This window comes from Diabrotica virgifera, chromosome 3, assembly GCF_917563875.1.
Source record: "Diabrotica virgifera virgifera chromosome 3, PGI_DIABVI_V3a".
NCBI lineage: Eukaryota > Metazoa > Arthropoda > Insecta > Coleoptera > Chrysomelidae > Diabrotica > Diabrotica virgifera.
In genome coordinates this window covers 142,422,910-142,445,062 of record NC_065445.1, presented here as the reverse complement: position 1 = coordinate 142,445,062, position 22,153 = coordinate 142,422,910, and the positions used below count along the sequence as shown (strand labels likewise).

The window sequence follows — 22,153 nt, the reverse complement described above, 5'->3', positions numbered from 1 at the left end:
TTTGAAAATGAAAAAATTACTTGATATTTGAGGAAGGTGGAAAAATCATATGTATAACATGGGAGTAAAGTGCCTTTTCCTCCCTCGAATGATTACTGAAGTAAACTTCATTCTCGGGAGGAAAAGTAGCACTTTCCTCCCTTGTTATACAAATAGCTATTGTATGTTCATATTTTACTTCACATTTATTAGATGTCCATACAGAGGGTTACTTTTAGCTTGTTAAATGTAATTAACATTTAACCCTAACAGAAATAGAACTGAATAAGATATAAAAGAAAGGTGTAACGCGAACTTAACAAACTGTAATTTGGTTACTTTTAATGTATGTACGGTTTGTCACGGATAACGCAAACTTTTAAATTGATTTTACCGAAAACATTAATTTTGGACATACAATATTTTTATCCTCTTAGCCATAATATGTTTTGTATTTATTGTGTATAAATTGTAGGTGATATGTATCCCATTGCCTATTATTCCGCTATTGTTAGTATATTCTTGTTGTTGAGTTTATTTTCTTTTAAATTCGCAGCTATTTTGTTACTAGCTAGCTAATTATAACTATTAGTTATAATTATTAGGATTTTGATCTTTTTTAAAAAGAATTTAACATTTATAAAACGAAAGCATTTAAAATTTCGTTTTATTAAATTGAAAGAAATTAAATTAATTTTTACACACTTCTAAAATTTAGGTCAAACTGGCAACAGGTGTGTAGCACTCGCTCCACTGTCACTCGTGCTCTAAACATCGCGTGCCTTCGCAAAAAGCATACTTCACGAACTGTTTCATAAATAACTATTCTCGGCTTCTCATGGAGCAATTTTCTTCATTTTTTTTGTTCACACGTAACTCGAGTAGAGCCATCTAACTAAAGCATTATTAAATGTCTATGTTGCGTTTGTTTTGTTATAATAAATTAATTTATTTATAAGAAAATAAAACTACATAATTTTTCTAGCTTTAGACCTTTTTTAGATAAACTTACCACAATTGTACCTCTAAAATTTAAAATACGAATATTCTCATTTGAAAGCTGTATAATTATTTAAAGAATCTTTGTTTAAACAAATTAAAAATTTTTGTTATAATATATAAATAAATTTATTATAACAAAACAAAAGCAACTTTGACATTTAATAATGCGTTAGTTAGGTGGCTCTACTCCAGTTACTTGGGAACAAAAAAATGAAGAATGAAGAAAATTGCTTCATGGGAAGCTGAGAAAATGCATTTTTTAACGTATACCGATTTTGAACTTTGAGATTACATTTTCTCCAACTTGATTTTTGATTGAAATTTTGGTATTTTTGTCATTTTTCACTCGTAATACCGATAGTTTTTACTATTATAATATATTTTATGAGTCTTTGAAAAATATGAAAATTTGTGTGGAGAAAGAGTACCGAAATAAAATGGTGATGTTTCAAAAATTACCATCCTATTGTTTATATCTTCGGCGTACATGCCGGTCAACTTTGGCCGATTATATCTCAGGAACCACTCATCGCAATTAAACCTTTTTTCTTTTAAAAAAAGTTTTCTGCCGCGTTCTTTCCAATACCGTTTTCATAATTTAATTTCTTTTAATAGTTGCCGAGATATTCTATTTGTTTATAAGCAAAAAAATTGTTTATAATTTTTAAATATTCTTGAGACCGCTTAAATAGTCCAATTTTAATTGTGTAAAGTATATTAGATAGGTATCCGTTCATTCAATTTCCATTGGCTTCTAGAAATATAATCTATATTAAAAGGGCTTTTATGTCACCAAGTTATTTAATTATTGATCAATAATTACTTACTTAAAATTTTAGTTGAAAATTAAAGATTTTCCGAGGAAAATTTTCGTCTAAATAAATCGGGAAAAACATGATTCTATGCAGATTTGAATTACGTTTAATCTTTATTTGGGTGTTTTTGGTATAAAGTTAAAATCTTTGGAGTTACAGAGCAATAATTGAAAAAGAAACACGATTTGCAGGCGCCATTTTGTTTATAAAAAGTAGCACACTCTCTGCGGACTTTGCATACCTATATTATTAATATACAGAATCATAACATTCGATTCCAGCAATAAAATTTCTGGTAAATAACTTTTACTTGTATTTTGCTAATTAGCCCAGATTATTTGTATATTTTCAGTTTTTAATTTATATAATTTTGAGGGCGCCCTTGCCCGATTTTGAATTTTAGAAATGAGAATAGGAAATAATTGACGAGATGATAATACTGACATATATTAAGACTACATCGAATGTGGAATACATTAATAGTACAAGCTAACCTTAAAATATCTTTGTGTTTATCTATATTTATGAATTAAATCTAAAACATTTTCTATCTTATAGAAATTAGAAAACGTATTTATAGCAAATATCTAATAATGTATTGACGCATTAGCACAAAATTAAAATCACAACTTTAGATAATCTCTTGTTTTGTAAATAACATATAAATTATACACATAAAGATCGTCCTCCAAATTACGAGAGATTACCATGTGACCTATTATAATCATAATTAACGCTCCGAGCGAATGTTGTTAAAGAATTGAGTAAGTGTACAGTCGACTCTCAATAATTTGAAACTAAAGAGATTAGATAAAAAGATTAAATTATAAAGGGTTTAAAATAGTCCTGTCGCCAGTGGGGGTACAACGGCCTCCTTAATTCAGATGGACTTACCCAAGTTTTTTTTATGTATTTTGACCCGTAGAACACGAATTTTTTGGATAACAGTCGATCCGGATGTCGATAAGATTGTTATAAACAAAGAACTTGAGGAATCACATACCAGCGATTTTTCGCAAAACAAAATATTGTTTTGTATTTTCTTTGTCATTCTAAGCAAAAAATGTTTTTACAGGTTTTTTCGTGGGATGCATAGTTTTCGACATAAACGCGGTTGAACTTTCAAAAAATCGAAAAATTGCAATTTTTGAACCCGAATAACTTTTGATTGAAAAATAAAATATCAATTCTGCTTCCCGCATTTGAAAGTTCAAGTCAAATTCTATCGGTTTTGATTACTTTCATTGCTCAAAATTAATTTTTTTATTGTTAAACAAAGCTCTAAACACACAGTGATTGAATGATGTTTTCAATGCATTTCCCATTTGAAATCGAACGAGTAGGCGCGCATACACACAATTTCTACGTATATTACGTACATTAAAACGCATGTATTGGGCACGGGAAACACTATGTTTTTATGGCTTTCTTTAACAAATAAAAACTTAATTTTTATCAATGCAAATAATCGAAGCCGATAGAATTTGACTTAAACTTTCAAATGCAGTAAGCAGAATTGCTATTTTATTTTTTAATCAAAAGTTATTCGGGTTCAAAAATTGCACTTTTTCGATTTTTTGAAAGTTCAACCGCGTTTATCTCTAAAACTATGCATCCTACGAAAAAGCTTGTAAGGCCATTTTTTGCTGACAATCACCCAAAAAATACAGAAAAATATTTTGTTTTGCGAAAAATCGCTGTTATGTAATTCCTCAAGTTCTTTGTTTATAACAAACTTATCGACATCCGGATCAACTGTTACCCAAAAAATTCGTGTTCTACTGGTCAAAATACATAAAAAAAATGGGTAAGTCCATCTGAAATAAGAAGGCCGTTGTACCCCCCCTGGCGACAGGACTAAAGTTTAAATAACTGCGAGGGAGAGAGGAATAATTCAAATAAATAAGAGCTTAATAATTATCGTTCGTGATTTAGTATTAAACATTTGTATAACCATACACGAATTTATATTAAAACGTTTTTATACACTTTACTTGGTCTTTTTCACCATGTCCGGGAAATCTTGTAATTCATTAAAAACTGGTGGGGCCCAAAATCCCGACAGCCACAATCCAGACAACCAAAATCCCGACAGCCAAAATCCCGACGGCCAAAACACCGACACGCCAGAAACCCGACACGCCAGAATCCCGACAGACCAAAATACCGACATGCAACAATCCTCCCATAAGCAAAAATCCCGACCACTACATTTTGAATATTTATTGTTTTCTTTTCAAATGCAATACCAAATCATATTATACAGTATTGAAATTAAAAAATTAATTACTTACTAATAAGTACGGGTATAAATTAGTATGTATTTTAAAAGAAAAAATCATTAAACACTTCATTTTACAATATAAAAGCTATACTTACTGAAATGGAAGGTTGTAAGTGACATGATAACATGTATTATATGAAAGTAAACTTGAATTCAGGATTTGATTATACATATATTATTGGACTATATATTGGCAAAAAAAAATAATTTAATTCATATACCCATGTTAGAAATTTTATTTAGAAAATTAATTCATATTAAATGCTAAATACTTTTTGTTTAGCAACAAAAAATAAAAAACATATGGTCATAAACAAAAAACCAGAAATTAATGTAGTTATATGTTATAAAGGAACTTATCAAACCTGTCGGGATTCTGGCGTGTCGAAATTTTGGCCTGTCGGTATTTTGGCCGTCGGGATTTTGGCCGTCGGGATTTTGGCTGTCGGGATTTTGGGGTAGACCCATTATAAACATAGCGAATATAGCTCAGTGGTAGAGCATTCGACTTCAGATCGTGACTCCCCGGTTCAAACAAGGGTGTTACCTATTTTTTTATTTTTCTTAGTTTGATTTAGTTGCATTTTCATATTTTGTTAAGTTAGTATACTAAAAATTCATATTTTATTAATAATTTATTAGCTATATTAAGGTATACACATTTTTTTCTATTTTCTGACAGCAGTAAAATTTATTTTAAATTAAATAAATTACTCACATTCTTCTGAATTCTGAGTTTATATTACTAAATAGAGAATTGAACACCCTTTCAAATAAGCTGCCACACGACCCCTATTCCTAGTGTTGCAAACCAAGTGTCCAAGTGTCCAAAGTGTATTGTTCGTAATGCGCAGAAGTCCAATTTTACAAATTTGGGTCATTCTGCTACTTTTCGACCAAAGTCGTGCGGTGGGGGTGGGGGTCCTCCGATTTTCTTCAAATTTTAGTACGTTATAGAAGGTTATAAAAAAACACTGTTGCCGAATTTTCAGATTTTTCTCCCTCTCTAAATCGGAGAACGAGCCATTTTTAGCTGAAAAAACGACCTTTTTTCATCGTTTTTTTACCTATATTTTAAAATCTCTCAAAATTCGAGTTTTCAACATTTTCTTATTCTGCAAGCTGCATTTTGTACACTAAGTCGTCAGGTTTCAAACAAGAGTTATGAAATTCATATACAGTGTGTCCATAAACTGGGCCCAATAAGGGAAAATAACCACTGGCGATTTAGGTATAATAGAGAAATATACGAGCAATATAGCGAACCAACTCTAGCACAACACACTAAACTGCAGAGATTACGGTGGGCAGGGCACGTGGTCCGCATGCATGAGAATAGAATCCCCAGAAAATTGCTGAATGCAAGAATGCAGGGAAGAAGACCGGTTGGAATACCTAAAAAGAGATGGGAAGACGAGGTCGATGAGGATGCCAGGAACTTCCTGGGAACGCGTTCATGGAAAAGAACAGCGGTAAATCGAAATGATTGGAGAAGCTTATTGAAGGAGGCCAAGGCTCGATTTGGGCTGTAGTGCCATTGGATGAATGGATGGTGTCCATAAAAAGTTAGCCTATTGTCGAAAATATGACCTTTTTTTTGCAATTTTCGTGTCCATTAAAATAATCGTGAAACCTGCTTGTCTTATTTTTGGCAAATTTTAACAATGCCATTTGATTCTAATAGAAGCACCATTAGTATTGGCCTTTTAGAACTTTAAAAACCTTAAGGTCTGATAAAATTACAGCCCATTTAAAATTGCAAAAAATCGAAAAAACGCGTTTTTGCTCATCGTGACCCCCATTAAAACTTCTGTGCAGAAAAATATTTTGCTTTCAGATTTTCAAAATTTTTTGCTCAAGGCACCAATTTAAAGATTTTGACTATCTCGTTCATGGTATTTGGTATTATGATAGAAATTTAAGGCAATGAAATTTGAAAAAATCGAAAACCCGCGTTTTTGCTTGTGTTGACCCCTATTACAACTTTTTTGTAGAAACATATTTTCCTTTCAAACTTTCAGTATTTTTTGCTTTAAGTACCAATTTAAAGATTTTGCATATTCCGTTAATGATATTTGATAATGAGATAGAAATTTAAGGCATTGAAATTAAAAAAAAATCGAAAAATTTCGTTTTTTCTAATATTGATCCCTATTACAACTTTTTTGTGGAAAAATATTTTGCGTTCAAACTCTCAGTATTTTCCGCTTAACCTTCCGATGACCAACCTTTTTTTGTTACACGGATGATCAACGGGGGTAAAAATTACCCCAAGTCAAAAATGACAATTGAAAAAAAAATGAAGTTATTTTAAGAAATGTAATAATGTATTCGTAATTTTAATGTTACTATTGTATCAATAAATTATAAATAAACATTAGTAAAGCATACTTTTAATTACAACTGAACAAAAGCAGGAATCATCATTCTGAACTTAGAACTAAAGAAACTTTAAAATATACACTAATTACTGTTGTTCTGAAGTTATTTCCTTGTGGCATTTTTATGATTAACTATTTATATGGGAAATAAGCCAGAATTAAATTGAAAAAATAATTTTATTAACGTTTCGACGCCCATATCGGGTGTCGTTGTCAAAATACAAAATACTACTAAAATAAACAAACATGTTGCTAAGTAAAAAATTCTTGTAATAATTTATTTAGTCTGACTCATTTATATTGGAAATGCAGACATATATTATACATTTTAAAGTAGAAGACTTTAAAATGATATTGCCAATATTTATGAGTTGCGTTCCTGGGACGACTTTACTAACAGATATTCATTCGATTAAATGAAATCAACCCCAACTTAAGAATATCCGTCACAAAAAAAATCATTGCATGTGATCTGTCTTTAAAAAGTCAACCAAATGCAACGATGACAGTAAAATTCTCACGTTAGAGATTCCACACTAAATCACAAGGGAAAACCAAGAAAAAAATATATATACGAGTTAGTACATACATATTTTATATTTTAGTATTACTTATATATCTATGTATTATTAATATTATTTATAATTTAAACATGTTAAAGTCAGAATTTGGTATTAATTTTTTTGAGAGTAAATTAAATGTAAGACCAAATACTTACGATGTCGGGATAGTATCACGAGGTTTTTTCTTGGTTTTCTCTTGTGATTTACTATGGAATCTCTAACGCGAGAATTTTACTGTCATCGTTGCATTTTATTGTCTTTTTAAAGACAGATCACATGCTATGATTTTTTTTGTGACCGATATTCTTAAGTTGAGGTTAATCTAACGAACTATCTTTTAGTAAAATCGCCTCAGGAACGCAGCTCATAAATATTGGCAATATTATTTTAAAGTCTTCTACTTTAAATTGTATAATATATATCTGAATTGCCAATATAAATGAGTCAGATTAAATAAATTATTAGAAGAATTTTTTACTTAGCAACAACATTTTTGTTTATTTTAGTAGTATTTTGTATTTTGACGACACCCGATTTGGGCGTCGAAACGTTAATAAAATTATTTTTTCAATTTAATTGCGGCTTATTTCCCATATAAATAGATAATCATAAAAGTGCCCCAAGGAAATAGTTTCAGAGCAACAGTAATTAGTGTATATTTTAAAATTTCCTTAGTTGTAAGTTGAGAATGATGGTTCCTGTTTTTGTTCAGTTATAACTAAAAGTATGCTTTACTAATGTTTATTTATCATTTATTGATACAATAGTAACATTAAAATTACGAATACATTGTTACATTTCTTAAAAAAACTTCATTTTTTTGTCAATTGTCATTTTTGACTTGGGGTCATTTTGTACCCCCGTTGGTCATCCGTGTAACAAAAAAAGGTTGGTCATCGGAAGGTTAAGCGAAAAATACTGAAAATTTGAACGCAAAATATTTTTCCACAAAAAAGTTGTAATAGGGATCAATATTAGCAAAAACGAAATTCTTCGATTTTTTTAAATTTTAAGGCCATAAATTTCTATCTCATTATCAAATACCATTAACGGGATAGGCAAAATTTTTAAATTTGTACTAAAACCAAAAAATACTGAAAGTTTGAAAGGAAAATATATTTCTACAAAAAAGTTGTAATAGGGGTCAACATTAGCAAAAAAGCGCTTTTTCGATTTTTTTCAAATTTCATTGCCTTAAATTTCTATTATAATATCAAATGCCATGAACGAGATAGTCAAAATCTTTAAATTGGTGCCTTGAGCAAAAAATGTTGAAAATCTGAAAGCAAAATATATTTCTGCACAGAAGTTGTAATTGGGGTCCAAATGAGCAAAAACAAGTTTTTTCGATTTTTTGCAATTTTAAATGGGCTGTAGTTTTGTCATACCTTAAGGTTTTTAAACTTCTAAAAGGCCAATAATAATGGCGTTTCTGTTAGAATCAAATGACATTGTTAAAATTTGTCAAAAATAATAGAAGCAGGTTTCACGATTTTAATGGACACGAAAATTGCAAAAAACGTCACATTTTCGACAATAGGCTAGCTTTTTATGGACACACTATATATGAATTTGATCACTCTTGTTTGAAACCTGACGACTTAACGTATAAAATGCAACTTGCAGAATAAGAAAATGTTGAAAAGTCGAATTTTGAGAGATTTTTAAAAATAGGTAAAAAAACGATGAAAAAAGGTCGTTTTTTCAGCTAAAAATGGCTCGTTCCCCGATTTGGAGAGGGGGAAAAATCTGAAAATTTGGCAACAGTTTTTTTTTATAACCTACTATAACATACTAAAATTTGAAGAAAATCGGACCCATATGAAAAAAAGTAGCAGAATGACCCATATGTTTTTGCGTCTCATAGAGTCTCTATGCATCTAAGCATATTCCTGAAATATTATACTACCTAATTGACACTCGGTCCTAACTGCACGACGCAAGAGTCTCGCAGGGTTAGTCTTGATCTTGCTCAAATCTTGTAGGGTCAGTCTTGGTCTTGGTCTTGCTAAAATTAGGCGGTCTTGGTGTTGGTCTTGGTGTTGCGAAAATGCAAGAACAAGACCAAGACTGCAAGACCAAGACCGATTTTGGGCAACACTACCTATTCCCATTTAATAAAATCATCGATTACGTCATCACGCCCTCATGGATTACGTCACTAGTAGGAAATATATATAAAAAAATTGTAATTTAAAAATAAAAATCGACCTGTTTCGGCATTTCCGTAAAATCTAATAACTACCTACTGCCAAATATCGAGGTGGACTCTTTTTCTTTTTCCCACTCTGTATAACATCGCGAATAGTAATCATCGTATACCCAATATTGTTGTCATAATTTTTATCTAGTATTTACATGTAGGTACTATACCCTATTCCACGAACATACGCCTGTTTTGGATTACTTCGACAACGAATATTTTACTGTGCAAAATAAGAAGAACGAAAGTAAATTGCAAATTACATTGTTCTTTATTGGAATAATTATTAGCGCCATTTACACTTTCGTACTTCTTATGTTGCACAGTAAAATATTCGTTGTCGAAGTAATCCAAAACAGGCGTATGTTCGTGGAATGGCCCATATTTAGAAATTAACTGTAATAATAACCTCTATTATCAGAATTAAATGTGGACACGCATGTTATCCGGCCAATCTGACAAAACTTAGAATTGTAAATTTCAATTTATGTGAAAATTGTCAAAAAAAAAGCAGATTTAAACCATATTTTCTTTGAATGTACAAAATATATACAACATACTGATGACAACAAAAAATTTAATGAAACCTAGAATCCTTCCCCCTATAACATTTGATACCTTTTCACATTAAATAATAAAACCGTATACTACTATTTAACAAAATTTATTTCAAAAAGTAATCTTAACTTGTAAGTGCAGTTAAACTAGTAACCTTTGCTTTACCCCATTTGTATAAAACCTACTCTCCGTGAGCCAGTCTAAATAGTTTGTGTATTAATTTAGTGATGGGTCCCTAGACGAGAAGCGAGTAACCATGTTTGTTCCTTACTGATAATCAAATAGGTATTGTGATAATTACTTTCTTTTCTTTAGGAAGAACTTAAAAAGTTGTGACTGGCTGAATGGCAAATGCCTGTGCCAAATAAATACTATATCCCAGTAAATGAACGGGAAATACGGCGATACCGTGTAATTTTCAGGGGCAACTCCGAATTGCATGAAAATTTGGATATATGCTCTACTTACCCTCCATTTCAAAGTTGAAATTGTGCCGTTGGTTGCTTTTACTTGGGGGGTGACAGTCACCCATTCTCGGGGGTGAAAAAACATATATTCAAGATAAGACCGGAAATAGATAAATTGACTGATTTTAAGCAACTTTTGTTCTATAGAGTTTTTTATGTAAGTCAATACTTTTCGAGTTATTTTCGATTGAAAATGTTTATTTTTCGACAAAAAAACTACGTTTTCGGACGGTTTTTCGCAAATAACTCAAAAAGTAAATACTTGATCGAAAAAAATAATCCTAACAAAAGTGTAGCTTATGAAAAACTGAAAAAAAAATGTGTATCAGTAAAGTCTATCAATCAAGTAAAAACAAAGTTGTAGCTCATGGAAAATGTACGTTCTTGTGCGTCTAATTCCAAATCGAATATTTCAAGGTGAAATCACCGAAAAATTAAGCACTTTTCGGGAAAAACCTATTTTAACTTTTTTAAAGTGTTTATAAATAGCTTACTTATAATTGTTCATAAAAGTTCCTAGCATTAAAAACTAAGCGAGTTATGCTCAAAATAAAGTTGGTCCTCTTTTTTTTTGTAAAAAAAGCATGCAAGTCTCCCCGTGTTTAGCTCCTCAAATTAAATTAATCGCTACCGCTTTACAAACAATTTACTTACTTATCTATTTTTTATATAATCTGTCAGTCTCGCCGGTTTAAAGTGCTTATTTTTGAAAGGGTTATAGTTAAAAAAGCTTGAACTGGTCACTAATCACGAGTGTATGCAAATTTTGAACAGCCATATCTTAACCAATTTTTGTCTTGCGGAAAAACAAAATGAAACTAGCATATTTATAATAACAAAACCTATATTTTTTTACTCTTTAAGATTTGTCTTATCACTAATACTTTTTAAGTTATTTTGAAAAAAAAAAGGAACGGAACTGGCTATGAACAAGGACAAGAAAATGGTAAATGCATGCAGTAATACAAACATAACCAAAACATCAAAGCAAAGAAGAAATAAAGGTGAATATTGGAAAATTGGAACATGGAATATTAAAAGTATAACTGGGAAAGAAATAGAACTAATAGAAGAATTTGAAACAACGTAATTAGACATACTAGCAATAACTGAGACTAAGAAAAAAGGTAAAGGTGAAATAAAATTAGAGAATGAACACACAATGATATATAGTGGAGTCCGAGAAGATCAAAGAGCAGCTGCAGGAGTAGGATGTATAATACATAAAAGTATGGAGAAACAAATAGGTGATTGGAAAGCATGGTCAGAAAGAATATTGAGTATCGAAATTAATAATACAGAGAATAATCGCATAAAAACTGTAATAGTAGTTTATGGCCCAAACGAAGACGACACAGCATACAACAAAGATGAATTTTGGCATGAGTTGACACTGATAACAGAAAGCGCTAAAGGAGAGATATACATAATAGGCGACTTCAATAGTAGAGTTGGAACAAGAGATGAGTTATACACAAGATGCATAGGGCAGTATGGAGAGCAGTCTAGAAATAATAATGGGAGAAGAATGCTTGAATTTTGCACTATCCACAACTTGATTATAACTAACACATTTTTTAAGCACAAAGATATCCATATGTACACAAGAGAAGTAAAGAGCCGTAACGAAAAATCCATAATTGACTATGTACTAGTTGAAAGCCACGACAGAAAAAAAGTTATGAATACTAAAGTACATAGAGGCCCAGAAATAGGTAGTGATCACTATATGGTTGTTGCAAAGATAAGAGAGAAAACAATAGACATAAAAGTTAATCGACCAGATAATCAAATAATGGTAACGGTGGAGACAATTATTAATACTTATAAACTCAGAAATAAAGAAACAGCAAGAGACTATGAGAAGAAAGTAAACGAAAAACTCAATAATAAAATAGAAACGAACGAAGAGAATACAAACCAAACGTGGAATTGGTTTAAACACCTATTACTAGACTCAGCTAAAGAAGTATGCGGAATAAGTAAAACAAATCCCACGAAAAAACAGACAGCTTGGTGGACAGAACAAATAAAAACACAAGTAAAAGCTAAGAAAAAAGCATGGAAACAATATCTGCAAAACAAGACAAACGAATACTACAACATTTATAAAAATGAAAGAAAAAAAGTAAAGCTACTAGTAACTGCAGCTAAAAAGGAAACATGGACAAAATTTGGTGATAAAATGGAACAAGACAGTCAAAGTAATCAAAAGCTCTTCTATAGAACACTAAAAACATTAAGAACAGAGAACAAGCAAAAAGTACACAATATTAAGAGTAAAAATGGAAACTTATTAGCAGAACCAACTCAAATAATGAATAGATGGCAAGAATACTTTGAAGAACTATTGAACCATGACAACAATGCAGAAACCAATACTGAACCAGAAGAAACACCTGAAGAAAATGTAGAAGAACCAATAACATTAGAAGAACTACAAGAAGCCATAAAACAGCTAAAATATGGAAGAACTCCGGGAATTGACAAAGTAACGGTGGAAATAATAAGAAACATGGGACAACAAGGTACTGAAATACTACTAGAAATAATGAATAAAGTATGGAAAGATGAAATATTACCAGAGGACTGGAAAACCGCATTGATAGTTCCCATACATAAGAAAGGTGACAAAAGAGAATGTAATAACTACAGAGGATTGACATTGCTATGTGTATCCATGAAAATATTAGAGAAAATCATAGATAAACGAATAAGAATAATCGCGGAAGATACACTAGACGAGTCACAAAGTGGTTTCAGAAGCGGAAGGAGCATACAAGATCATATATTCACGCTAAAACAAATAGGCGAAAAAGCGCTTCAAGAGAAAAAGAACATATACTTAGCCTTCTTAGACCTAGAAAAGGCCTTCGACAAAGTACCCAGACAGAGAGTATGGAAAGTGCTAAGAGAGAAAGGTGTAGGACATAAAATGATACGAATCATCCAGAAAATATATAGTCAGAATGTGAACTCGGTGATTAGTAACAACAATAGATCAAACACTTTCACAGTAACAGGAGGACTAAGACAAGGCGGAGCTCTTAGCCCAACGCTGTTTATATTGTTTATGGACCAAATAATTAAAAGATGCACAATAGAAAGCAGAAAATTAAATGTTGGACACAGATATCTTCGTAGAGTAGAAATATCAGAAGGAGTGTTTGCAGACGACTTGGTGTTAATTGCAAGAAGTGAAAAAGATTTACAACACAACATTGAAATATGGAACAGAGTGTTCATCGAAAATGAAATGGTAATAAACAAAAGCAAGACCAAAGTACTACAGATCGGTGAAGAGAGACAGGAGCTAAGAATAGAAATTGAAGGAACACAAATTGAACAAGTGAAAACTTTCTCTTATCTAGGTGTAATAATTGACCAGGCAGGCACTCAAGATGCTGAAGTAAACAATAGAATAGACAAAACAATAAAGCTGTACCATACAATGAATAAAAAATTTATCAGTAGAAAAGAAATTTCAAGAGAAACAAAAATAAAAGTGTTCAAATCAATCTATAGACCAGTACTAACCTTCGGCAGCGAATCTTGGGTCTTAACAAACCGACAAAAAAGCAAGATCCAAGCCATGGAAATGAAGTTCCTGAGAAAAGTAAAAGGCGTCACTAAATTAGACCGACTACGGAATGTAGACATAAGAAGAGAGTTAAAAATACCATCCACATTGGAGTATATAGAGCAAAGACAATTATGTTGGTGGGGACATCTACAACGAATGAAAGAAACTAGACCAGTTCGAAGAGTATGGGAAGCAAAAATATCAAAAAATAGGAAGAGAGGAAGACCCAGACAAACATAGGATAAAGCAATAGGAGCCATTCTGCAAAAGAAAAGATCAAACTGGACAGATGCCAAAGCGATAGCACAAGACAGAAAAGAGTGGAAAAAATTTGTATATAGATAACTGATACTTTTATAGAATTAATGAAATTAATTTTAGAAATGTAGAATTAGATGTAAAAGTGTAATTTGTATATTTGTAAGTACCTATGTAAAACTAGATATGTTAATTTGGTTAATGTTGCAAACCTACACCATTGTATGGTAGAAGGGATATGATTATATATATATATATATATATATATATATATATATATATATATATATATATATATATAGTGAATTTTTGAATAACGGCAATTCGGTCAGATGAAATAAAACTCTATTTGTTCTAGGTCTCAATATTTCGTCACTATTTGGTGACTTCTTCAGGAGAAAACTGTAAATTTATTAAGATTAGATATGGACAAAAATCAAAACATTTCATTACTTACAACTATAAGAGTGATAATTTAAATTCGTTTAACATATTATATTGAACATTGACTTGAGAAATGACTGATGTTATTTTGACATATATTTCGGAGTTATGGTAACTGCAATATATTTTATGTTAATAGAATATTGTCTAATATTGAAAAAAATTTTATTTTTTATTTTTAGTGAATACGTCAAAGTAAACAAGAAAAAGTATTTGCGAAATTTTAAGGTGGAAAGGTAATAGTAGACAAATGAAAAAGGACTTGAAGTATTTTAAATTGACTATAAAATGTAATCGATGGTACGTAATGAGTTAGTGTAAGACTGGTATTCAGAACTTGAATAAAAATAAGGTAGATTCATTGTTAGTAGATTAATTGAGTAATTTGTTTGTATTTTTTAAATTTTGGGAAAGAATGTTATGAATTACTTAGAATATTACAGTAGATATTACTCAAATGGTTAGTGTCAGTCTTATAATTAATTGATTCTGGAGTTTTGTTAATATGTACCATCTCAAGGAAGAGTCGTTTTTTATAGTTGTCAACTTGTTCCAAAATTTTTACATTATTAAAATCAAATTTATGTCCTGTATTTAAGTGGTGATCTACTAAGGCACAACAGTTTTTTTTGATGTTGCAGTCACTTTTATGTTGAGTGACGCGTTGCTTAAGCCACTGTTTACTTTGAGTTTATACAGTTTATACAGTTTTTTACTTTAAGTTTACACAAAGTAAACAGTGGCTTAAGCAACGCGTCACTCAACATAAAAGTGACTGCAACATCAAAAAAAACTGTTGTGCCTTAGTAGATCACCACTTAAATACAGGACATAAATTTGATTTTAATAATGTAAAAATTTTGGAACAAGTTGACAACTATAAAAAACGACTCTTCCTTGAGATGGTACATATTAACAAAACTCCAGAATCAATTAATTATAAGACTGACACTAACCATTTGAGTAATATCTACTGTAATATTCTAAGTAATTCATAACATTCTTTCCCAAAATTTAAAAAATACAAACAAATTACTCAATTAATCTACTAACAATGAATCTACCTTATTTTTATTCAAGTTCTGAATACCAGTCTTACACTAACTCATTACGTACCATCGATTACATTTTATAGTCAATTTAAAATACTTCAAGTCCTTTTTCATTTGTCTACTATTACCTTTCCACCTTAAAATTTCGCAAATACTTTTTCTTGTTTACTTTGACGTATTCACTAAAAATAAAAAATAAAATTTTTTTCAATATTAGACAATATTCTATTAACATAAAATATATTGCAGTTACCATAACTCCGAAATATATGTCAAAATAACATCAGTCATTTCTCAAGTCAATGTTCAATATAATATGTTAAACGAATTTAAATTATCACTCTTATAGTTGTAAGTAATGAAATGTTTTGATTTTTGTCCATATCTAATCTTAATAAATTTACAGTTTTCTCCTGAAGAAGTCACCAAATAGTGACGAAATATTGAGACCTAGAACAAATAGAGTTTTATTTCATCTGACCGAATTGCCGTTATTCAAAAAATCACTATTTAACACAGTACGGTCGAAAATATTTGTACAAATATATATATATATATATATATATATATATATATATATATATATATATATATATATATATATATATATATATATATATATATATATATATATATATATGCTTTCTGTTGTTTTCCGGGTTTGACTCCGCGTTGAATAATTTTGGTTTTGATAAAAACCATTATTTTGACTACGTTTCGGCAAGATCTCACTTGCCATTGTCAAGTCAGGTAGTTCCGCTTCTCGCTGCTGCTTGAAGTAAACTGTAGTTAAAAACGTAGCCGTTGCCGAAACGTAGTCAAAATAATGGTTTTTATCAAAACCAAAATTATTCAACGCGGAGTCAAACCCGGAAAACAACAGAAAGCACATATAGCTCCCGCGGAAACTTCAAGTGTAACATATATATATATATATATATATATATATACATATATGTATATAAGTGTAACATATATACAAAAAAACTACGTTTTCGGACGGTTTTTCGCAAATAACTCAAAAAGTAAATACTTGATCGAAAAAAATAATCCTAACAAAAGTGTAGCTTATGAAAAACTGAAAAAAAAAAAAAATGTGTATCAGTAAAGTCTATCAATCAAGTAAAAACAAAGTTGTAGCTCATGGAAAATACGTTCTTGTGCGTCTAATTCCAAATCGAATATTTCAAGGTGAAATCACCGAAAAATTAAGCACTTTTCGGGAAAAACCTATTTTAACTTTTTTAAAGTGTTTATAAATAGCTTACTTATAATTGTTCATAAAAGTTCCTAGCATTAAAAACTAAGCGAGTTATGCTCAAAATAAAGTTGGTCCTCTTTTTTTTTGTAAAAAAAGCATGCAAGTCTCCCCGTGTTTAGCTCCTCAAATGAAATTAATCGCTACCGCTTTACAAACAATTTACTTACTTATCTATTTTTTATATAATCTGTCAGTCTCGCCGGTTTAAAGTGCTTATTTTTGAAAGGGTTATAGTTAAAAAAGCTTGAACTGGTCACTAATCACGAGTGTATGCAAATTTTGAACAGCCATATCTTAACCAATTTTTGTCTTGCGGAAAAACAAAATGAAACTAGCATATTTATAATAACAAAACCTATATTTTTTACTCTTTAAGATTTGTCTTATCACTAATACTTTTTAAGTTATTTTGAAAAAAAAAATTTTCAAAAATTTTTAGAAAATTTTGTTTTACTATAAAACCAAGTTTTTCAAAAATAAGCACTTCAAGCCAATCAAACTTACAGATCAGATAAACAATATACATACAGTTAGAATAAATGGTAAAACGGTAACGATTAATTTTATTTAGGGTGCTAAATAGAGGTAGGCTTTCACATTTTTTTTTACCAAAAAAAGGGACCAACTTTTTTTTTTCAGTGTAACTCGTTTATTTTTGGTGCTAGAAACTTTTATAAAAAACAAATATAAATCTTTTTTTAGGTACTTTAAAAATATTAATAGGCTTTTCCCGAAAATTGCTTAATTTTTCGGTGATTTAGCGTTGACTTATTCGATTTGGAATTAGACGAATAAGAACGTATTTTTCATGAGCTACAACTTTGCTTTTTCTCAATTTATGTACTTTGCTGATATACCGTTTTTTTTTGTTCTTTTATAAGCTACACTTTTGCTAAGAATATTGTTTTCGATAAAATATTTACTTTTTGAGTAATTTGCGAAAAACGGTCTGAAAACGTAGTTTTTTGTCGAAAAATCAACATTTTCAATTGCGAATAACGCGAAAAATATTGACTTAGGTAAAAAATTTTATAGAACTAAAGTTGCTTATAATAGGTCAATTTATCCATTTCCGGGCTTATTTTAAACACGCGTTTTTCACCGCCTAAGAAGGGGTGACTGACACCCCCCAAGTAAAAGCAACCAATGGGACAAATTCAACTTTGAAGTGGAGGGTAAGTAGAACCTAAATCCAAATTTTCATGCAATTCGGAGTTGCCCCTGAAAATTACACTCCACAACGGTCATTTATTGGGCTACTATAATAATATTTAGTTATAAGTGCTCATTGTAATTAATTATTGTGTATCGAATATTGTTTGTGTCAATGGACATTGCAGACGAGACACATAATAAATTTAAATAAAAAAAATGTAATTTTCATTTCACCAATAATTGTGGCCAAATCCCATAATATAAACAAATACACATATATACACGTGTTAAAAACTGTAAATTTTACGTCGTTAAATCAATTAAGAAAATTAATTACTGTCTTTTAAAAACTCTTTATTAAGTTTACCAAACTAGGGTATAAATGAAATAAACTAGATTAGGTACACAAACGTTTTAAAAATACACTAAATCATTTTTCCAATAAAAATATTTTTTAATCCTTTGCACACAATCGCCGTTGATATGATTATCTCCCAAAAACAATCTCTTTACACCATGAAAACTGTTTACGGTGTGGTTGGTAAAACATTTAAAGGAATTAGACTTCATGTATAGTGTCAACAAAAATTCAAACCGGCTAAATACTTTATCGGGCAGTCCCAGGATTTTATTATTACTCAAACTGATCGCTCCGAAATACCTTAGGTTACTAAAGGCATCCTGATGAATAAATTGAATACCATTGTTATCAAAGTTGATAGATCCAAATACTTTGAACCCTGGCTTGTCGAAAGATTCCACCATATATTTTGTAGTCTCCGCTGGTAGGTCCCTCAATTCATTATGTATGAAACGTAACTCATGGAAGACACTAGAACCAATAAACCATTCTGGATTGAATGATTTCAGCTTATTAAAATCCAAAGCAATAGCTTCCAATTTGGACATATCTTTGAAAGCTCCATCATCAATATATTCAATTTGGTTATCACTCAACACCAAACTCCTTATTTTAGTACCATTAAACAATCCTAGAGGAATATTTTTCAACTGGTTATATTGTATAAATATCTGCTCCAAATGTCTACTATGAAACAATCCAGGTTCCATGTACTGCAAATTAATTTTATAGAATATAACCTCTCGCAATGTGTTGTACCTGGTAGCATCCTTACATATTTGCGGAATATTTTGTTCTCTGGCTATCATAAACTTCACCTGTCCCTCGGGTGGTACATATGTATTCCAAGGATAGTACATAAAGTTTTCTTTGATACTAAAGAAGTACATGCCATCTCGAAGGTGGCTAGAATTGCAATATTTTGAAGTTATCGTTGACACAGTAATCGATAATAAAATTAGAACGGTCGTTTTTAACGACATATTGATGAATAGATGTTTTTATATTATGCTACATTTCACTGAAAAGATACACTTTAACCTTCGATATACGGGGTCGTGCTGTCTCATGGAGGTGTTTGTAAAATTAAGCAAGTAAACACAAATTCTGCATTAAAACGAAATATGATATATGGTAGGCTTTAAGGTCCTCTGAGAAATAAAACAATATCCTAAACATAGTGAGAAAGGAAAAGATGGAGAAGTAGCAGGCGAATATGGACTAGGAACACGTAATTAGAGAGGAGAGAGGCTAGTTCAGTTTTTCAAAGACAACGAACTATGCTTCAAACATGAACACATGCTTCAAACTAGCAGTCTGAAGAATATAGGTACACCTGAAAAGCCCCCAGAGATGACAGTTAAAATATAATAGATAACCAGATTTACTACATTATAAACCAAAAATTTCGTAACGCCATAGTATCGATTACAACTTAGATACCAAGGAGTAGACGAGGGCATTTAGCACAAAATAAATAAATTTTTAAATACAGCACCTAGAGACTTGAAGTTTTTTGCATTATGTTCAGGATGACGTCAGGAAAAAAGTCTACTATTCAAAAATGGGTGGAAATGCATAATTGCACTGTAAAGTGCATAAAATGCATCCAAAATTGCATAAATATAAAAATAAAGTCAAAATCAGTACACTAAGGAACAAAATTTATTATTTGTGGGTTTTTTGGGGTCACTGAAAACGATTACGCAATCAGCACTGACCCCCGGATCACCTGGTGCCCAAGGTCAGTGCAAGAGACGTCATCTTCTGGAGTTTCGATAGTTTTCGGCATTAAATCGATGAAAACGGATTACTCACGGGTTTTAGGGGTCACTAAGTACTAATATGCCATCAGAATTGACCTCCGGAGTACCTGGTGCCCAGGGTTGCTACTAAAGCACTTCATCTTCTAGAGTTTCGAGGGATTTCGGCACTAAATTTATGCAACTGGACTATTCTGGGGGTTTTTGAGGTGATTAAACACGAATATGCCATCAGAACAGACCTCTGGATTACCTGGTGCCCATGGTCACTGCAAGGGACGTCATCTTATGGAGTTTCGAGGGATTTCGGTATTAAATTGATGCAAATGGACTACTTACGGTTTTTGGGGTCGCTAAACATGAATATACCATCATAATTGAACTTTGGAATTCCTGGTGCCCAGGGTCGCTACTAGTGCACGTCATCTTCTGGGGTTTCGAGGGTTTTCTGCATTTAATTGATGCAAATGGATTACTGGAGGGTTTTTGAAGTCGTTAAACACGAATATGCCATCACAACCGACCCCCTGTGCACCTGGTGCCCAAGATCACTACAAGGGACAGCACCTTCTGAAGTTTTAAGGAATTTCGGCATTAAATTGATGAAACTAAATTACTCGGGGGTTTTTTTAGGTCGGTAAACACTAACATGTCATCAAAACAGACGATCGTGGAACCTGGTGCCCAGGGTCACTGCAAGGGGCGTCATCCACTAGGCGAGGTTCTCGGTACTATATTGATGCAAACAGATTACGTATAGGTTTTTGGGGATACTGAACACGAATACCCCATCAGACCAAACACCGGAGGACCTGATACCTAAGGCACGCCATTTTCTGGATTTTCGAAAGTTTTAGGTACTTAATTGATGCAAACAGATTACTCACGGGTTTTTGGGGTTGCTAAACACAAATACGCCATCAGAAGAAACACCGGAGCACTTGGGCCTAAGGCACGTTATCCTCTGGAGTTTTGAGGATATTTGGAGGAGCTTTTGAGAGTTATAAATATATTCAAACGGATTACTCATGGGTTTTGGGGGTTGCTGAAGACAAATACGCTGTCAGAACAAACACCGGAGCAACTGGTGCCTAAGGTATATCATCTTATGGAGTTTAGAAAAATTTTGGTACTAAATTGATGTAAACGAAATAGCTCATAGGTTTTTGGGTTTGCGGAATACGAACTCTACTGTATTGATCTATTTATTTTTTTTATATGAGTGTTATTATTCGTTGACGTTATTAGTGATTACCGTAATCACAAGATACTCCATAATTCCTCATGTAAGCCATATTCTTGTTCAACAACCCCAAAACCAAAAAGTAATCCATTTTTCATAAATTTAGTATCGAAAACACTCTAAACTCCAGAAGATAACGTGCTTTATGCACTAGGTGCTTCGGTGTCTATTTTGATGGCGTTTTCATGTTCAGATACCTCAGAAACCCATGAGTAATCCTTTTTCATCAATTTAGTACCGAAAACACTCGAAACTCCAGAAGTTGACCTACCTTAGGCACCAGATGCTGCGTGGGTTAGGTCTGATGGAATAATTATGTTCAGCAACCCCAAACACCCAAGAGTAATCCATTTGCACTAATTTAGTACCGAAAACCATCGAAACTACAGAAGATAACGTGACTTAGGCACCAGGTGCTCCGGTGTCTGTTCTGATGGCGTGTTTATGTTCAGAAACCTCAAAAACCTATGAGCAATCCATTTGCATCAATTAAGTACCGAAAACTCTCGACACTCCAGAAGATGTCGTGTTCCTGGTACCAGGTGCTATGGTGTCTGTTCTGATGATGCAATCGTGTTCAAAAAATCCAAAATCCGATTAGTAAGTAATCCGTTTGTATCAATTGAATACCGAAAAGAACCCCTCAATATTCCATTTGCATCAATTTAATGAAATTTCTCGAAACTTCAGAATATGACGTCCCTTGCTGTGACCCTGGGCAAAAGGTGATCCGTTGGTCTGTTCTAATGGCATATTCGTGTTTAGCGACCTCAAAAACCCC

At 31.7% G+C, this 22,153-nt stretch overlaps 1 protein-coding gene across 1 annotated transcript; it reads right to left on the bottom strand.

Moving 5' to 3' along the window:
• Nucleotides 1–18,342: 18,342 nt before the first annotated feature.
• On the bottom strand, nt 18,343–19,371 carry LOC126881339 (insulin-like growth factor-binding protein complex acid labile subunit). The gene has a single exon (XM_050645563.1). It carries the CDS (start codon nt 19,347–19,349, stop codon nt 18,420–18,422), a length of 930 nt encoding a protein of 309 aa, XP_050501520.1. The 5' UTR covers nt 19,350–19,371; the 3' UTR covers nt 18,343–18,419.
• Between the last annotated feature and the right edge of the window lie 2,782 nt (nt 19,372–22,153).